Source organism: Triturus cristatus, chromosome 12 (assembly GCF_964204655.1).
Source record: "Triturus cristatus chromosome 12, aTriCri1.1, whole genome shotgun sequence".
Lineage (NCBI taxonomy): Eukaryota > Metazoa > Chordata > Amphibia > Caudata > Salamandridae > Triturus > Triturus cristatus.
Genome location: NC_140595.1, coordinates 754,981,929 through 755,003,073, shown reverse-complemented (window position 1 = coordinate 755,003,073; position 21,145 = coordinate 754,981,929). Strand labels below are relative to the sequence as shown.

The window sequence follows — 21,145 nt, the reverse complement described above, 5'->3', positions numbered from 1 at the left end:
AAGCCAACTTTTCCTAACTGTAACAAAGGTTCACCCTTTGGATTTTTTATTGAGTTTCATTTTTTAAAAAATATTTAGTAAAAATAATAAGTAATTCAGATTTGTAAACTGTAAACATATCACCCCTTCAGGGTTTCAAGGCACTGGGGGCCATCGGGGAGATTAAGTAAGCTATTGTCCAGAGTCACATGATGCTGAGCTGAGCTGCCTCCAGCGCAGGGGCTCGAACAATGAGCCCCGTGCTCTAGAGTCAGCCGCTCTGGCCGATGTGCCACACCTCTCAAGGGGAGTGTCAATAAGTGGGCGGTGGTACAGTAGAGTGTCTGAGAGTGTCTTTAATGGTACTGCCATACAGTGTACTGTCATACAGTGGATTAGAGTGGAACGAAGTAGAGTGCAGTGTAGTACGGAGGAGTGGCGTAAAATGGAGTAATGTGCAGTGGAGTGGTGTAGAGTGGCATAGGGTACAGTGGAGTGGTGTAGAGTAGCATTGAATTTTATAGAGTAGAGTAGATGGAGTACAGTACAATGGAGTGGAGCAGCGTACAGTGTAGTAGATTGTTATATAGGGCAGTGTTTTGTTGTATAGTACATTGGTGTGGAGTGCACTAGAGTGGACAGATGTAGTGTGGAGTTAAGTGTTATAAATTGGAGTGGCATCTTGTACAGTACAGTGGAATGATGTGTGATAGAGTGTTGGAAAGTGTTGTAGAGTGGATTAGAGTAATGTATACTGGGGTGTTGTGGCATAGAGTGGAATAGAGGGATTTACTGAGTAGTGTAGGGGCACATAATGGAGTACAGTGTTGTATATTGGCACAGAGTGTAGTAGAGTCTTGTAAAGAGGAATAGAGTGAGGTACAGAGGGGTGGTATAGATGGAGTATTGCAAAGAGTCATAGAGTTGGGTAACATGTCATGCAGTGGAGTCGAGTGGAGTCAAGTGGTGGGGCATAGCATAGAATGGAGTAGATAAATCTAGAGTACAGTAGAGTGCAGTCGAGAAGAGTGGAATACAGTTGTTGGAAAATGGCCCTTTCAGCAAGGTCACCCCCAAACATTTTGCCTTCCTCCTCCCTTTTTTTGCTGTATTTGTTTTTGTTGGTCTTGTGCAATTCCTCTAAGCGGCCACACACAATATAAGCTTAGTTGTGACTGGATGGGTCAACCTGGGAGGATGAGAGGGAGGAACAAAGAACAGTCTCACATTGGCACCTGAATAGTCTGTGTCCTGTCCCCACACATAGGGCTGCATACCCCTTGTAGTGAGGATCTACACTGAAGCATCATTTCAAAATAGACACATTGATTTGGCTGCATCCCACATTCTTCTCATTGACAGGATCTTCGACGTCGACGCAACCCGAACAATAGTACTTTTGTTCAGCAGGTCAAGCTTGGAACCTGTAGCCAGGCTGGGCTCCATCACGGCTGGCTTTAACAATTGACTCATTCCAAGTTCAGTGCAACCATATATCCCTTGTTACTGATTTGTGCGTTTCGAGGCTATTTTCACTTACGTTTAAAAAAATCCAGATTTACTAATTGAATTTGTGTCATTTTGCTGTCAAATAATTTATTAAAATATAATACATTTTTCTAAATAGGCTTGGAAGTTTGTGTGCTGCATACATACTTTATGCATTGCCTTTAAGTTAAGCATGTTTGTGTGGGAAGCTATTCAGGGTTAAGCACAGGTTAATTTAGTGACTTCTAGTTGTTCATTCTGCAAGGGATGTGGCTGTTGCTTGACTAGGGCTCTCACCCCAGTCAACCAGCAGCCCAATTTCTCATAGGCAAACAGTGGAGTGGAATACACTTGAGTGCCTTAGTGTAGAGTGGTATAGACTGGCATAGAGTACAGTGAAGTGGTGTAGGGTGTAGCAGTGTAAAGTGGAGTGGCATAGAGTGGAGTGGGTTACAATGGAGTAGTGTACAGTGGAATAATGTAGCATAGAGTTGAGTGGCATAGAGTATAGTTGTGTAGAGTGGACCAGTGCTTAGTGGTATAGAGTAGAGTGGGGTGCAGTGGGGTGGTATAGGGTGGAGTGAAATAGGGTAGAGTGGAGTGTCTTTTAGTGGAATAGCGTAGATTAGAGATGCGTAGAGTGCAGTGGCATACTCTGGAGTGTTTTAGAATGGAATACCATAGAGTCGACTTTAGTACAGTGGAGTGGGTTAGAATGTAGTGGGGTACACTGCAGTGGTGTACAGTGTATTAGCATACTGTGGAGTGGCATAGAGTGGAGTGTTATGGATTGGAGTTGTGTATGATAGAATAGCATACAGTGTAGTGGCATACAGTGAAGTGGCATACAGTGGATAGCGTAGAGTGTAGTTCCGTAGACTGGAGCGAGGTAGAGTGGACTAGCATACAGTGGGGTGGCATAGATGGGAGTGGCATACAGTGGAATAGCATACAGTACAATGGAATAACATTGAGTGTTATTGGTGTACAGCATAGTAAAGTAGAGTGGAGTTGCATACAGAGGAACAGTATTGAGTAGAGTTGCATAGTGTGTAGTGTCATACAGTGGAATAGAGTAAAGTGTAGTGATGTAGAGTGGAGTAGTGTACAATGGAGTGGTGTTGACTGGAGTGACATAGAGTGGACTGGCATATGGTGGAATCACATACAGTGGAATGGCATAGAGTGGAGTGGGGTAGAGTGGAATGGGGTAGAGGGGAGCAGCATGCAGTGGAATAGCATAAAACAGAGTGGAGTGGCATAGACTAGAATATCCTACAATAAAGTAGCATACGCTGAAATAACTTACTGCCGAGTAGAGTAGAGTGGAGTTACGTACGCTGGAGTGCCATAGAGTGGAGTGCAAAAGATTGGAATAGCCTACAAGGAGTAGCATATACTGAAATAGGATACGTTGGAGTGGCGTACAGTAGAGTGCAGTAGCGTGGAGTAGAGTGGGTTGCATAGCGTACTGCAGATTGGTGTACTGTGGAGTGCACTAGAGGGAAATGGCATACAGTCAAATAGCATTGAATTGAGTGTAGCTGCACAGAGCGGAATAGTATATAGTGTAGTTGTGCAGGGTAGATTGAGGTAAAGTGGAGTGGTGTAGAGTGGAGTGGAGTACAGTTCAATAGCATATAGTGGATCGGCGAAGAGTTGAGTGGCGCACAGTGGAGCGGCCTACAGTGGAGTGAGATACAATGGAGTGTTCTGGTGTAGAGTGGATTAGCATAGAGTAGAATAGCGTACAGTGGAGTGGCATAGAGTGGAGTCGCATAGAGTGGAGTGGCATAGAGTAGAATAGCATATAGTGGAGTGGTTTATAGGAGAGTGGTGTAGATTGACATATAGTGGAATAGCATAGAGTGGAGTGGTGAGAATTGAGTTGTATACAGAGGAATATTGTAGAGTAAAAAATCATAAAGTGGAGTAGCATACAGTGCAGTGGTGTAGACTGGAGTGGCATTGAGTACAGTGGAGTGCGGTAGAGTAGAGTGGCATAGGGTAGAGTTGCATAGAGTGGAGTGGCGTACAGTGGGGTGTCATACAGTGGAATAGCTTACATTGGAGTGGGATACAGTGGAGTGGTGTAGAGTGAAGTAGAGTAGCATAGGAGTGTAATAGCAAAAGTGGAGTGTCACACAGTGGATTTCCATACGGTGGAGTAGTGTGGAGTGGATTGTGGTACAGTGTAGTGGTGTAATCTGGAGTGTTGTTCAGTGGAGTAGCATATAGTGGAATAGGGTACAGTGGAGTGTTGTACAGTTCAGTGGAGTACAGTGGAGGGTGGTAGGGGTGGACTGGCATACAGTGGAATACTGTAGAGTGAAGTGGCATTGACAGGAGTGTCATAGAGTTGAGTGGTGTAGAATGGAGTGCTATAGAATGGACTGGCATAGATTGGAGTGCGGTACCTTGTAGTGGCACACAGTGGAGTAGCATAAAATGGAGTTGAGTGGTGCACACTGGAGTAGGGTAGAATAGAGTGACATACATACAGTGGAGTAACTTAAACTGCAGTGGCCTAGAGTGGAGTGAGGTGCAGTGTAGTGGCCTAGCGCGGAATAGCATTGCCTGCAGTGGCATAGAGTACAGTAGATTACAGTCGAGTGGCATTGAGTGAAGTGTTGTAGAGTGGAATACCATACAGTAAGTAGTTGTAAAATGGAACAGTGGTGGAAATACTGTAGTGTAATAGCATACTTTGGAATGGTGGAGATTGGAGTGTTGCAGTGTGAAGTGGTGTACTGTAGAGTAGCATAGAGTGTAGTGGTGTACAGTGGAGTGACATAAAGAGGAGAGACATACAGTGGAGTAGCATAGTGTGGAGTGGTGTAGAGTGGACTAGCATTGAGTGTTACTGGTGTACATTGTAGTAACGTAGATTGGAGTGGCATATAGTTGAATAGCATAAAGTAGAGTACCATAGAGTGGAGTGTGATAGAGTGGAAGAGCATAAAGTGTAGTAGCGTAGAGTAGCGTGGCGTAGAGTGGATTGCTGTGCAGTGAATTGGAATAGAATGGAGCGATCTGTAGTGCAACAGCATACATTGCATTGTCATAGTGTGGAGTGGTGTACAGTGGAGCAGTATAGAGTGGGGTGGCATACAGTGGAGTACTAGGGCAAGGTGAAAAACTTTGGAGCAGGAAAATGCAAACAGTGTGGTAGAGCACAATGGACACAGAGGGAGTGAGACACAGCCATGAGACTAAGGCAACATATGCACTAGGTCAAGGTGATAAAGCTACTGGGGCAGGAAAACATGAGCTTTGAGGCAGAGTGGCACAGAACCCAAGGTAGGACAACATGATCTTTTTTTGGGAGGGCAACAGAGAGTCCACCATAGGAAAACTAACTAATACTGAGACCGTAAGCCACTACTACACTTAAATGATGTGGGTCTCAAGTTCAGACCTACCTACACGCTCCCAGTGTAGGGAAAACAACTATTGCGTAACAGTGGTCAGCCTCCAAGGCTTCCATATGAACTGACAAAATTTCGTTTTCCTTATCCATCACATCCAAAGAAGAGGTGTAGTGCTACTAAGTTGCTGGACAAGGAAAGAAGGCTGTTTTTTTAGTGTTTGTTGAATCACTGGATACATAAAATGAGTACATAAAAAAATTTGGACAATATCAGTTACAGTGAAAACACAGCAAAACTAAATATTCTTAGAGGATCTGATATCGCTAGAGTACCTCACTCTGGAACTCGCACAAACTCTGATAGTCCAAACTCCAATATTCAAAACTGCAACTTTTTACTGATGTACAAAACTACTTGCTAAACTATCAATGTCAGTCCTCTTTTGCCTGCAAACACATTTGATACACCTACAGACATACGCTTCTTGTGTGTGTATGTACGTAAACACAGCCCCAAACATATACACATACACATGTGATCTAAAAGCGGCTTTCGATAACATATCACATAACAAATTACTACGAATTCTTCATGAGATAGTTTTACATTCGAAAGCCCTTTCGTGGATCTCATCCTTCCTGAAAAATAGAACCCAAAAAATCAAATGGGTTCATGCTCCTCAAAACAAAAAACTATCAAACGCGGAGTCCCACAGGGAACCTCCTTCAGCCCCACTCTTTTTAAAGCGCATGTCTCCTCCCTAGCAACAATTAGTAGGAAATGGGGCTTTGACATCTGCTTGTACACTGATGATAGGCAATTACTGATCTCCCTTGATGACAAACATGCTTACGCCAAAAGCATCCTAAATAAATGTCTCACAGTAATCGCAACTTGGATGACGGATCATTGTCTAAAACTAAATGCCAATAAATCGGAACTCTTACTTTTTGGGGGTGCACACCTCATCTGGGACAGTACTTGGTGGCCCCAAGCGCTGGGAAATGCTCCCGAGCCCAAGCGAGTTGCTAATAATATGGATATTCTACTTGATAACACACTATCTATGCAAGACCAAGTACAAATGTTATGAAGAAAAGGTTTGGCCACACTGAATATACTCCACAGACTCTTCCCCTGGATTCCGCTGAACTGCAGAAAGACTGTCACTCAAGCCCTTTTTGTGAGTAGACTGGACAACAGGAATGCGCCTTATGTGGGTATGCCCGAGTATCTCTTCTCTTACCTCCAGGTGGTCCAAAACACGGCCTCTAGATTGGTCTGCAATAAAAGCAGGTACAGCACAGCATCAGACAGCATGAAGGAGTTACACTGGCTGCCAGTGCGCCAGAGGGCCAAGTTCAAATTCCTCTCCCATGCACATAGAGCGCTACATAAGAAAGGCCCACACATCTTGCAGGACAAGATAGCATTTTACGCTCCACCGCAAAAACTGAGGTCCCGCCACCAGGCCCTAGCAAAGATCAAATGTACTACCAGAGTTAGAATGGAAGACTGCTCCTTTTCTAAATTGGCTGCTGTCCAGTGGAATGACCTTCCACTTGACCTACGACTAACAGACGAATATATGCTCTTCAGAAAGAAAGTAACATCTATGTTACTCCCTTGGCTGGGCTACTGAGGAAATTAGGTTTTATTCCTATCTCCTATGCCGATGACACCCAACTTCTTGTCTCCTTTGACAAATCCAACCCCAACATTTAGACCACCTTTTTGGAGGATATGAAAGTCATCATGGTCTGGATGAGAGAAAACTTCTTGCAGCTTAATGCAGAAAAATCTGAAATAATGTTGTTTGGAGAAGCAACAGTGAGGTGGTCCCCTAGTTGGTGGCCAGAGGAACTAGGCTCTGCCCCATCCCCTAAACAGGTGGTAAAAAACCTAGGAGTCCAGATGGATCATAAACTAACTCTAGAGGAGCCCGCTACCACTACTGTCTGGGCCTGCTTTCACACACTTAGTCTCCTTCGAAGGGTCTTTCCCCTCCTTCCACCCTCCACACAGAAAACCCTAATCCAGGCATTGGTCCTAAGCCGCCTGGACTACTGCAAGGCTTTGCTGATCTCAGCCAAGGAAACCTCCCTAAACAAATTGTAAGTAGTCCAGAATACGGCTGCCCGCTTGGTGACCAATGCCCCTCCTAGAACTGCCTCTCTCCCTCTACTGCAAACTGTACACTGGCTTCCTGTGAGAAAGAGGATTAAATTCAAGATCTGTTGTATGGTTTATAAATCCCTGAACAACTTGGACCCCAGATATCTGACAGATAAGTTTGTCTGATATGTACCATCTAGGCCCCTTCGATCAGTATCCAAAGCTCTCCTCCATATCCCGCACTTTAAACAAGTCCGCATGAGGGTAAAGCTTTCTCCCGCCTTGCCCCACTTTATTGAAACCAAATTCCTATTCACTTGCACCAATGCACAAACTTCCTGGTTTAGAGAAAGCTGCTGCAAACCACGATGTTCTGATTCATCCACCCCCTTGGTTGGTAATGGCAGTCACAGCGCAGAGATACCCTTGTTGGGGTGATTCGGGCACTTCACAAATTAAATACATAAATAAAACCCTCCTGTTTCCCAGATACTAAGTAGGTCAGCAATCATTTAAGAACACCCCACTCTGAAACTAAAACACTCTCTCCTTCACACCGCAAAGTATGCTGTCCTAGCACCATGATGTCCCTCGGGATGAATGCAGCTCTCTATAAATACAAATCAACTAAACTAAAATGTTTTAGATTATGCTGATTTGTAGTAACAGAACAGTGAATGAAATATGGTGTCTACAAAGACATAGCCCCTGCTGGCACAGAGATCGGAATTCCAAGTAATGTAGCAATTACCACATTATTATCCAGTAATTTTGTCAGGTCAAACCTACTGACATTTAAAGGGAGGAGGCGTGCCAGGTTCAATGGGTAGTCACAAAATGTTATGCCTCATTTTTGAGTTTGAACTCAGAATGGGCAGTGTTTACCAGACAATCTAAACACCTCACAATGTGGTATGGGTATATATCTGGCCACAAACGTACATGACTACAATCTACCCTGCTTATGATTGGTGCCTCAGAATAACCTGTATGAAATCAGTGGCACACACATATGTACCTGCCACACATACAGAGTTCAGCCAAAACACCTCAGTATTAACATACAAAACTGTCATTTTCCTCTCAAAAGCATGTAAAATATCTACCTACGTGCATCCATTACTGCTCTGCTAATACACATACATCCTGACTTCTAGCATCCCTGTAGTCCCATTACTGGAACCACACACAGATCAGTCAATCCAACTCCATCCTGACTTGAAGTGCAGAACATGAAACCTCTAAGCATTTAATCAATGAACACAGATATTCTACCAGTATCTGTGGGAAAGATGGACAACCTTTTAACATACAATATCTGGGAGTTCCTTTCCAAACAGGGATGGACTTGGAAGAAATGTACTTTCTAGCACTTCTCTCAAACCTCAGTAGTACTAGAGCACTGAGACCTTTGATCCAATTTCCATGCAATGGCCTTTTTTTAGGAGCCTAAGGAATAAAAGAGAGCTACCATCATCCACAAGTGAAATTTGGAGTTTAATCAATTGGGCCACACAGTGCGGACCCAAAGTCTGTAGATAAATTACAGTATGGATTCATTACAAATTCAACGGCAAATTGAAAATACATTGCAGAAATACAGACTCACTACTGTCAGCCTAAATCATCTAACAAAGTTAAGTCTCATCAACAGGAAACAAGCAAGAAACTCAGTAGAGCAAATGCAGAAAATGAGAAACAGGATCTGATGTTCAGAATATGATTTACGTTTCTCTTTCCTAGGCATGAGAACATCTAACTTACATAGACTGAGCATACTCTATGTATCACTGATTGGGGAAACCGGGTGCCGCTCGGAGGCTGAATCTGGTGACTGAGTTGTATTTTGAATCCTTAACTTACCGTTGGGCTGAACTCTGAATTTCCAACTTAACGGAGGACTCTGCAGGGCGGACACAGTATGGGACAGCTGATTTTTCTGTTCCCCTGAAAGCATCCGGGACTGCGAGTACCAGCGGCCCTTCTGCCTGCGTGAAATCGGCAGTAACTGGTGGCTCCTCCCACGTTCATCTGTATAATTGTGCGCCCATCTACGCGTCCCGGGCGGCGTCCCGGGCGAAGCCCGGGCCAAGGGCGGGCCCGTTCTAGCCCGTTACAGACCGAGCAAGACCGGACCGGGCCACATCTCTTTCTCTTGCTCCTTGGACTTGGACGGTGTTGCTGGTAACTGCACCTATTTAACTTTTAATGTTCATTAATGGCTGCCAAGGGAACACGTAGCAAATGCCCCTCGATGAACACTTCTATTGCAGGCACCCTTGATTCCTTTTTAGTTAGAGCGAACTCAGTACTCAGTAATGAGATAACGGCTTTGGAGAGGCGCCTGTCGATAGGCATTGAAAATGCTAAGAGATCCTCCCTCGGCCACATTGCTAATGCGAGAACGCCCGATAGAGATGTTATCCTCCAAATGCACCCTTCTCCCTCTCCTTGCTGGTAGCTTCTGATTGTCTTCCTGCCAATTCTGGTGCTTTGCCACTTCTTACAAAAGGGTCTAACTTCTCCTCCCCCCTACCACAAGTTCGTAAGCGCCCCAGAGCTGCTAGGGAGGGGGCTATTCCTAAGAGGAAAATGGGTCCGCCTTCAAAGAGAACTAAGTCTCGCAAGGCCCCGATTTCTTCTCACCTGTGTAATGATTCGGGGGCTATCACAAATCCGAACATGAACTCTGTCAGAGCGCAAAACCCTATACTCCCCCTGCCCACTCTGACTCTTCTCACTCCTCAGATAACCCCTGTACCACATTTTGCTACGGTGGGTACTACTGGTAATAGAACTACAATGACTGAACCCCAATCCCAAGACCTTGAGGTCTTGTTGAAAACCATACTCAACCCTCTGCACACTAAACTGGCTCAAATTGAGGATAGACTAGTAAACATGGAAAGAGCGCTCGGGTTGCATCTAGACCCCAGTCTTACTCTTCCATCTGTACCTAGGGGGTGGGTTAACATGGTAGATAAGGAGAGCCAAAGTGCCCCAATACTTTTACAACCCCTACAATCAGTGGAAAATTCCCATTCGCATCTGAAGAATGCCATTACACTCAACCGCTCTGTCTCTCCTTTCCCCCCTCGAGATAACTTTACTTCTGCACCAAGGCTAGTGGGAAACATGCGGGAGGAGGTCACTGCTTCAAATGTGTCTATCACGGGAGCTCACCAAAATCTACATCTCCCCCCGGAAGCAGCACCGTTTGTTGTTGTTCTAGCGGGAGTTCCCAAGCTAACTGAGGGAACCATTGAACCCTTTGCATCACTTAAGAACAAAGTGATGAGCTGGCTTACAAAACATAGACCACTTCCGCGAAAATACTCAGGCGAAATCTTGATGGTCTGTAGGGTTCAATGGGTGGGCCCCACTAAGAAGGATCTTGAGGGCGATTGCGTGATCATTAACATGAGGGATAAGGGTGCAGTCTCTTTTATTTTGAGTTCTTCCCATTTAGGGACACAGTCTTCCATTAAGACTCTCCCATTAGCTTCTTTCTATCCTCCATTGAACAGTAATCAGAGGCAAGACCTTGAACTGGGGTGGACAGGGGTGGGATGGAGAGGCTTTCCTGTTGAGCATAGAATCGGTCAGGATCTCCACCCCCCCGCAGTGCATTTCAGAGACTATAATCGATTTAGGTGCCTTAGTGAGATTGATTGACTAACTAATCATTCTATCTTGGATCCTCAGCTAGATTCCTTAGGGTTCCATTTTGGTAGTCCAGTCATTAATTCTAATCTCAATAGTTTATTAATCCCGGGTACTATAGGATCGGAATCGGCTGACTTTCGAGAAGCCCGGCCTCCAAATACATCTTTACAGAACCTTTTCCATGTGAATTCCCTCACAGGTTCTCAGGGGGGGCTAATAAGTTCGGTGTATCCTGTAGAAATTGTCCAACTGAGCTAGAAACTCCAATTCTAATTGTAGATTCACCATCTTTATCCACTTACAGCGGGGCTAATATGATTGGTGGGAATCCCATAGCTGGAGTAGATAGCTCAATTGCAATTGTTGACTCACCGTCATTCCTTTACAGCGGGGATAATGGGATTGGTTTATGTACGGGTAATTCCATAACCGAAGCAGATAACCCATCTGTAACTGCAGATAAACCATCCTTGTCCCCCCAATTAAAAATTTTATCGTGGAATGTAGCTGGTTTGGTTAATAAACTGGGGTGTCCTGACTGGGGTCAATTTATAGACACTATGGATATCTGTCTTTTTCAAGAAACCTGGGCAAGGTCACCACAGTTTCGTAATGCCTTTGCTTGTTTTTCAATTCCAGCTCAGTGGCAGGGCCGCGGCAGACCATCAGGTGGTTTAACTATCTGGGTACGTACACACTTGGGCTGCAATGCATCCGAAGTGAGTGCAGATTCCCCAGATATTCAGTGCGTGACTCTGACTTGGCCGAATGATGTTCATCTAACTCTGGTCAACGTATACTCCAGGCCAGTTAATCCGACCGCGGAGTCTGTAACCATCACTCAGCTTTCGCAATTTTTGAGCAGCCTTCCTAAGTGCTCCACTGTGATAATAGGTGGTGATTTTAACTGTCACCTTGAACCCCTCCCTGTTTTGATAGACGGTGATATACAGGTGGAGGATGATTATTGGAAAATCCCACCATCTGTTGGAAATCCCCCTAGGGCTTGGACCCCACTGTTAGTACAGATCACGGCCTTGACTCTGCAGTATTCTTTCAGGGCCTGCAATGGCCGTACTATATCTGATGTCCCTGCCAAAACTACATTCAACAAACCGGGCCACGAGTCCCTGCTCGATTATATATTCGTGGAGACAAGAGCGTGGGACAAGGTTTATGATTTTATGGTTCATCCGAGGGCTGAAAGCGACCATAACCCATTACAGTTATGGTTTTTTCTCCAGGGGGTTTGTAGAATTTTGGATAACGACAGTGATACAATGAGCATTGATACTGGACTTGTAATTTCAACCAATAGAAGAAGGGTGAGGTGGGAAAATCTGGTCATGAAGCCTGGAGCAATTGATGATCTCTATGTCAAGGCACTTCCATCATTGGAAGCAGTCCAACACTTACCACTCCGAGCTCCTACCAAGGCCACTTATGTAAGATTTGAGGAATTAAATTGTGAACTTATCATTGCACTGGTCAGCGTCCTCAATCCTATAACTTCCAAAGAAAGAAAGCCTTCTGCAATACCTAATTGGTACAATGCATCTTGCAGAAAAGTGAAAACTCAGCTTATTGCTGCACTTAAATCTGCAAATAAAATATCAATAAAACAGAAACGCAGAGAATATAAAATATTAATTGCTCATGCAAAATCTGAGTGGGATGCAAGTAACTGGGAGAATTTAACTCAGGCATTGAAAGACAATGATCCACGACTATTTTGGCAAATTGTCAACACAGGATCAACGGCCCCTCTCCCGGCAGTAATGCCCAATGTGGCCGCTAGTGTCTGGGAGTCTTATTTTTCAGCTCTCTATGCCTGTAATAATCCCCCATCCCATGAAATCTTGACAGAGGAGGCTAACCGGGAGGTTAACCCGGAGGACCCTGGCTTTTACCAACTTGTGGATGAGTTTCAGATCTCTGAAGTAGCAGATATTCTGATTAGTCTCCCTAATGGGAAAGCCCCAGGCTTGGATAAGCTCCCCGGCGATCTTTTTAAAAGTGAGCCGACAATATGGGCCCCTTATTTAACTTCACTATACAATGCAGTTTTAAAAGGTATGGCAATTCCCACTACCTGGCTTGGAGCAGAGATAGTTCCAATCTTTAAAAAAGGCTCTCCTTTACTTCCGGCTAATTATAGGCCAATTAGCCTTATAGACGTCTCCCAGAAGATTTTTACACGATTAATTTTAAATAGATTGCAAGATTGGATGGAGGTCAATGCTATCCTCAGTCCCTATCAGGTTGGCTTTAGGAAAAAGGTATCCACGGTAGATCAAATCTTCCATCTCATGCTTATATATTGGAAGACCGTACATGTTGAGGCTGGATCTCTTTATACTGTGTTCGTCGATCTTCGCGCGGCTTTTGATCTGGTCCCCAGGGTCAAACTCTGGACCGTCTTAGCAAACCTTGGAGTGCCTGCCCCCTTGTTGAATATTATAATCCGCCTACACAAGGGGAACTTCGCACAAGTAAGATATGGGAAGTCGGGTATACTTACTCCAAGATTTGCTGTAGAGAAGGGAGTTAGGCAAGGCTGCGTCCTTGCACCTACCCTTTTCTGTCTTTTTGTAAACGGAGCCTTTACGTACTTGAACAGGGTTGTCAACAGTGATGCTCCTAAGTTGGACCGCAATAGGGTCCCGGAGATAATGTTCGCCGACGATACCCTGCTGCTCTCCAAATCACCCCTGGGTCTGCAGAGGGTACTAGACGGGTTTGAGCTTTTTTGTTGTGAACAGGGATTGGAAATCAACACGTTGAAAACTAAATTTATGATTTTCAACCCTCCACCTAAAACGCGCCCAAACCCCTCTATAGGCGGCATTATCCTGGAAAGAGTTCATACCTTCGACTATCTAGGCCTTACCCTAAACGAAGGATTATCCTGGTCCTCGCATCAAACAAAAGCACACCTAAAACTAGCCCAGTCGACTGGTGCAATTTTAAAGTTTTATAATTCTTCATCCGAAAAGCCCTTAGCTCCACCCCTTGAAATATACAAGCTTCAGGCCCGTGGACGGATTCTATACGATGCAGAACTTTGGGGTTTCAAATGCTGTAATGAGATACCACTCTTGGAATCCAAGTTTATAAGAAATCTAACAGCGTTACCCCAAAGTACCCCTTTACTTCCCGTAAGATTGGATTTGGGTCTACGACCGATAGAAGAAGTCATTGGTCTGAAGGCATTGATTTTTTGGAGAAGGATATGGGCAACACCTGAGCTGGAGGTCTACAAAAATGAATTAGCGGAAATATTGAGTCTCCCAAGTGCAGCCAAATTCCCCTGGTTATCCTATGTAAAGAATCAATTGGCTGCTATTGGATTATTGGATCTCTGGTTAGATCCAGAGTCGGCCTGTACTACTATCTCTCGGGAAAAACTTAATAAAATATACTACGATTATAAACTAGCAGAGATCATTTCTAAATCTCAACCTTCTATTTTAACTCAATCTTTTTTTAAAGTTAAAGACGATTATCACTTTGAGTTGGCTTTAAGTGAGATTAGACCTTATATTGCTAGGAAATTGTTTTTGCAGTGGAGATACGGCACACTGCCCCTAAGAGCATTCACAGCTAAATGGTCGCATCCCACGCTGCAAAATTGTCCGAGCTGTGATGCAGAGTTAGAGTCAGATTTACACATGTTATTTTTTTGCCCCGCCTACAGAAGGAGTAGGAAATATTGGATTATACCTATCTGCAGGAATTTAGGGTTCTCACATTGTATGGAAGCTTATAGAGTTTTTAAATCAGACTCCTCTAGGCAAATAGTATTTGCAATCTCCTCATTCCTTGCAGCAATGTGGAGGACAAGAAGACACAATTGTCCTAGTTGAGTTGGCCAACTTGATCTCTGTTTTAAATATGGATGATTGTCTACCGTGCAAGATAACTTGTATTTTATTACTTTATAGACTGGACTGTACTGCAAAGGCTGGAGTTCTTGAATGATTGTCCTACATCTGCTTCATTTTATGACAACTGTATTGTTTTTATTCATGTATGTGCTTTTATGACTAAATTAGTCGCAATAAAGTTAAAAAGAAAGAAAGAAAGAAACCCTAATTAGATCCAGTAAAGCAGGAAGGTGTCAGCATTACAGAGACATCTGTAGAAGTTCTCTGAAATCAGTAGTGTTGTATAGCATAAAGCCACACAAAAGAGAAAAAGCAAAGCGGTCCGAACCTCTCTTAGTCTAAAGGGAATCTGACTAAAGCTGAAGTGTGATCACCAATAAAACTCACAAAAGAATATACAAGAATCCAATATAACAAGTCTCATTTCTTTCCACCTTCACACAGTAAAAATTGGCAACTACACTTGAAAAACCCTTCCTTTGCTCCACACATCAGAATGTCCTTTAATTCCTCCTGACTCCCAATTCAGCGCGGCATGAAATCCTCCCTTTATTGATTAGTGCTTCTCATCCTTCCTAAAAGTTCTCCTTGAGCCTCACAATCTCTCATACACAATGTACCTTTCTCCATTCATGAAATCATATGAATGCACCTGCAAAGGATAGAAAAACATTGCAACCCAAGCAAACGTTCAAGTTGAATGTTAAGCATAAAATTCAAATTTTAAGGACTTTAGTCAGGCATGGTTTCGACCTCACTCAAGATTGCTGCCTGACAAAAGAGGGCCACTGCACTTCGGCATTGGTTGGCGCCACCCTGACGGACCACAACTGCAGCATTTATGGTGGAAACCATGGGCATGAAGAGGAGCTGCTTTTTGGAGTGAAGAGCAGTGTGCTTCTCTTCATTTCCACGAAGTTGTGGCTGCTTCACTGAGCTGCTGCAATTTTGTATCAGTACTCCTTCACAAGTAAGAAGTAATTGAATGCAGCGCATTCAAAAATTAAGGTTGGTGATGTACCTATGACTTTTCAAGGATAATGAAAGCCACTACAACATTTTTAACTGGTCTCAACTAAAGGCTGGTTTTTAATGCTTCTTGGCTGGAGAATGTGTGTATCTGGAGCTTTATGGCACCCTGAGGTGGTAGTTCATCGGTGCAGGGGATGTCAGAGGAACACTTATGCAATCACTAACTTGTTCTATGGCTCTTTGAGAGGCCGTCACTTGTAATTTTGCAGAAAGTTTCACCAGTAAAAACTTTTTTTTTAATGCAGCATGTTCAAAACAAAGTGTTGGGACATATCCATGTTTTTTGCAAGATAATGTCAGTGCCTGCAGCAGTTTTTCTCGGGGATTGCCTTAGGGCTATCTTTTAGAGCTTCACTGTTTGGAGTGTTTGTATTGGTAGCTCTACGGTATTCTGAGGTGGCACTTCCTGGACACAAGCAAAGTTAGGAATATACTTGACATCATCATCAATTTGTGTGGTTCCTTTTTATGGGTAAATTAAGGAAACCACAATTTAACTTTCCTCCTAAAACGCATTCTTCGGTGAGGCCTGTGTCTCATTCATCAACAGAAAACCAGTCAACTGTTAATGGAGAAATGGCTAACGTGGCCCCTACCCGTAATTCCTCACTACAATCTGTCATCAATAAGGTCTCACTGCCCTTTTCTGCATCCAAACAGTTAAAACATGATCCTCACTCCCCTGACAAGTCAACGTCCCCTATCACCTTAGAGCTTTTGTGTAGGAAACTAATAGCAGAGTGCAGCATCTGGAAGATAAATGGTCAGCAATGGAAAGCTGAGTATCTGTGATGGAGCAGCAACTTTTGGATGTCCAGGGCGAAGCTCGTAGAATTAATTCTTTGGAAAAAGAGGTGCGCAAGATCCAGCAACATACAGAGGATTTGAAAAACCAGACTAGGAGGAACAATTTGCAAATTTATGGCTTGCCTGAAGCTTTGGAAGGAGATTACCCTGTCTCCTGTTTGTCTTACTTTTTTCCAAAATTGCTAGACATGCCCTCCTCAACCTTACTCAATATTCAGAGAGCCCATAGACATGTACCTTGTCCTTCGCTGTTTAGCTCTCCTGCCAAACCTAGAGGCGTTATCATCCTCTTATGAGGTTTACTGACTTGCCGTCGGTTCATTCTGCAGCTAGGGCTAAGCATCAAGTTTCTTGGTTGGGCCAAAGAGTGTTCCTCTCTCAAGATGTCTCTAATGCCACTGCAGCTAGAAGAAATGAATTTCTTAATCTCCAAGATCCTCTTTGTTCACTTGGACCTAGATATGGTGTTTTTCATCACTGAATTTTTAAAGTAACTTTCCAAAATAACACTGTGACGTTTGAAGACCCAGCAGAACTTATGGAGTTTATACCTTCCCATACATTGAGTAATATGGACACTGCTGGTCAATCTAATGATTGATCTATTTATATTTGCTTGTTTTTTGTCAGGTTCTCCAAAGAGGAGAACTACCAGCAGTGGGAAAACTGGATTGGTCAGTCTGTGGATGCATGTGCTCCCCTGAAAAAAATACCTAATCAAAAAACCACTTAATAAGAAACCCCTATGGTACAACAACCATCTTACCGTATTGAAAAAACAATGTAGAACACTGGAATGGGGCTGGAGAAAGGAGTACAACCCAGACCTTAAAGTAAAATACAAAGACTTAATAAGATCCTACCACAATGAATTAAAGAAGGCGCTGGCTAAATTTTAAGAGGATAAAATCACTCAGGCATTAAACTTCCCAAAGGACCCCTGACCACCCCTCCCAAAAGAAATGTGTTTCCTCATGCCACTAAAGAAAGCAAAATGAAATAGCATCTTTTTTTCACAAGAAAGTGACAGATATCTACTGCCTTTTTCATGACATCACATGAGGGGTTAAATAAGTTGAGTGAACCAGCTCCAGCCCCAACTTGATCACAATTCCCCAGGCTCAAGTAAGAAGGTATCCTCAACCTGAAAAGGTCCACCAAATCTGGATCCCTGTTAGACCCAGCACCCTTTCATGCCCTACTCAAGGTGATAGAGGTTATTCTTCTCCCACTAATGGTGATAAACCACTAGATTCTTGCCTGGTACCAAAATATTGGAAGCATGCCGTAATCAAACCTATTTTGAAAAGAAAAAACATCTTTAACCAGCTATACTTGGTAATCTGCGACCCATCTCACTACTTCCTCTTCTTGGCAAACCCCTGGAGACACATGTCAATCGGACATTAGTCAACTATCTGGAAGAGAATAAAATTCTCCACCCAACACAGATGGGCTTTCGTGCTCCCCACAGTACAGAAGCAGCTCTCCTGGTAGTGACAGAGGAACTCAAATCCCTATTAGACAATGAAGTGTCTGCCGCCATCATTTTTCTTGATCTCAGTGCTGCATTTGATACCGTTAATCATGCTATCTCAAAAGATAGACTAAGGGATATAGGAATCTGGGATAGAGTGATGGCCTGGCTTATCTCTTTTTTGGAAGACCGGTCCTACCAAGTGATGGAAAAAGACTGCTTCTCTGACCACCTGCCAATTAAATGTGGTATGCCACAGGATTCGTCTCTCAGCCCTACGCTATTTAACATATATGTGCGACAGCTTGCCAATATCGTGCAGGAGTTTGGCCTTTCGGCTGTATCTTACGCAGATGACACCGGGCTATTGTCTCTCTGTCTAATGGCCCCAACCAAGGAAACCAACAATTGGTCCCCTGCCTGAGCAAAGTGTCCCACTGGATGTCAAACTGTTGCCTAAAGCTAAATGGAGAGAAGACAGAACTAATGATATTAGGTAATATGGCCATACACAGACCACTAAATAGTTGGCCAAACTGTATAGGTAATCTGCCTGACCCCAAACCTGTTATAAAAAATCTAGGTATCTGGATGGATAGTATCCTTGCAATGAACCACCAAGCAAACAAACTGTCTGGAATCTGCCTTGGGCTTTTAAGAATGCTCAGAATTATACTGACACTCATCCCAGAGCATTTAAGAAAAACTGTCATGCAGTCTCTTATAGTCTTGCGCCTGGACTATGGCAACTCTCTTTACCTAGGCTCATCGAAATATGTTATAAAGAGACTTCAGGGAGTGCAGAATGCAGCAGCAAGGCTCCTTATAAAAATCCCTAGCTACGTCTCCATAACAGAATCCCTCAATCAGCTCCATTGGCTACCAATTGCAGCTAGATTCAAGTTCAAATCCTTATGCATTACACACATGGCCATAAATATTAAAGGCCCAGAAAAACTTAGATATATGGTATCCGCCCACACCAGACTATTAAGATCCTCCCATCTATACTTCTTCGCAAAACCAAAATCAAAAGATCAAGATGGGGAGCAAGATCCTTTCCACATCTGGTATCGAAACTGTGGAATGAGCTCCTGCTTGACCTGAGAGCATTGCAAAATTAACTTGCCTTTAGGAAAAAACTCAAGACCTGGCTGTTTCCCCTAAGTCACTATTGGGTTCCACTCTCACTACAGCACTCATCAGTGCAGGGAAGCCCTCAGGTAGCCATGCGCTCTCCAAATCATAAATCAAATTAAATCAAAGATATGAAATTATTATTTTCTCTTTTTGTGACTCTTTAATATATCTCAGTTTGTAATTCTTCAAGTGCTTTAATGTATCTCAGGCTGTAATTCTCTGTATGTTTTATATATATGATATGTCTTATGTTGTACTTTCTATCTCCTTGCACATTCATCTGATGTAATTCAATACATTCTGTCCGCTTTCCTAAATATTTTGGTCCTGGTGTGACTTGACCTTCTCTACCCGTGGGTGTGTCATCGTCTTATGTGTCGTCACCACCCCTGTTCTATTTCTCCCTTGTTTTTTACAGGTATTTTCTTTCAGTCATCCTTTATGGATGTGTACTGTCTTTTCTTATGGCTTTTTTTCTTTTCCTTTTCATCTTTTCTTTTATTGTTCTTTGTTTCCTTTCACCCTTTCCTTTCCTCCTCCTATTGTCTCATTTCTGCATTGCTCTTTCTCGTCTTTGTATTATATGATGGAATTTCTATGTATGCCTCTTTGTTCTCCAATACTACTTGTTGTTTGTTGTGTATAACTCAGAGTAATTTATTGGAGTATAAAAGGATCACTTAATCCAATCAAAAGACATAAAGTGTTGTCCCATCTAGGTAAATCTAATCCGGATATAGGTGTTCTCCAGGAAACTCTGAAACCTAAGCGATCCTGGGTTGGTTATGTGTTTGTTTCCCAATCGGTGAATAAGAAGAATGGGGTTGTGATACTGGATAAAAAAAATCCCTTGATGTTAATTTGGTTTCCCAACAGATGGGTGATAAAGGTAGGTGGATTATAGTAAATCTTATTATAGATAATTCCCCCTTACTATTATGAATGTTTATGCCCCAACACAACCTGATGTTGCTTTTTGGCCCTCCATTGCACAAAAATGTACACAATTTCATGACTCTTATTTATTCTAGGAGGAGACTGTAACCAAATAATGGACCACTTTTTAGATAGACGATCCCCAGTTAGTTTTTGGTCCCATAAAATGCATAAACAATTTCACTCTGTTATTCACAAGGAAGCCTTGGTGGACTCTTGTAGATTTTCTAACCAAACTGCCTGAGAGTTTACTTTTTACTCTGCTTCTCATGGATCACTTTCATGACTGGATCATATATTTCTTTTTAAGTCCCTTGCACAGTTTATTATTCAGTCACCTCTTTCTCCAATTGTGCTTTCTGACCATGCTATGGTTATTACAGACTTGGATTTGGTTTCTACCCATCCCCTTTTGCATCGATGAAATTTCAATAATTATGTATTACAAGACACTCAGATCTAGTTCATTGATCAGTTTTGCTTCAGATTTTTTTTTTATTCAATGGAAATATACAAATTTCACCTTTCTTGCTCTGGGATTCATTCAAAGCCTTGGCAAGAGCTTTCATTTTAAACCATGTCTCTAGGCAAAAGAAGAAGCAGTTGAAAGAACATACTAGTCTTCTTTCATTCATTACATCTTTAGAAAGAAAATATTTTTCATCTAAACTGCTCTCTGACCTTAATGCCCTGCTTAAAGCCAAACTACAAATGAATTATTTGTCTACTTAAGAAGCCTCTTCTCTGCTTCTTCGAAAACACATGAGTTTTTGTGGAGGGAGAAATAAAGCTGGCAAGTTATGGGCAAATTACTTCAAGGGAAGAAAAGAGTGGCACATTATCGATTCTATTTACACATCAACCGGTAAATCTTCTACTAGTCATCAGGCTATTTTAGAAGAATTTGTTATGTTTTACAAATCTCTTTGTACGCCTTAATCTACTCCTCCTTCCTCTGCAATTCTTGATTATTTATAGCATACCTCTCATTCTGTTGCTCCTGATTTGGACTTTGATTCTTTAGAGAATGACCTATCTACTGAGGAGATTGCTGCAGCCTTACGAGCACTTAAATTAGGGAAACCGCCTTGTCCGGATGGTTTCACAGTAGAATTCTATCTTCACTTCTCCAACATTCTTCTTCCTTATCTGTATCGTTTATTTAATCATTTTACTACATCTTCTTCTGATTTTTCAAAGAAGCTATAATATGTCTTATTCATAAGAATGGTAAAGACCCTTGTGAA

General features: G+C 42.8%; 1 protein-coding gene across 1 annotated transcript in view; it reads right to left on the bottom strand.

Annotated features, from left to right (window-relative positions):
- The window catches only part of LOC146782714 (extracellular calcium-sensing receptor-like), a 61,099-nt gene extending 50,012 nt beyond the window's left edge, over nucleotides 1-11,087 (bottom strand). The window contains exons 1-2 of the mRNA XM_085637202.1: nucleotides 10,992-11,087; nucleotides 6,085-6,119 (exon numbers count right to left, since the gene is read on the bottom strand). Coding sequence (XP_085493328.1) covers nucleotides 6,085-6,119; nucleotides 10,992-11,087 — 131 coding nt within the window. The remainder of the gene's footprint in view (nucleotides 1-6,084; nucleotides 6,120-10,991) is intronic.
- Between the last annotated feature and the right edge of the window lie 10,058 nt (nucleotides 11,088-21,145).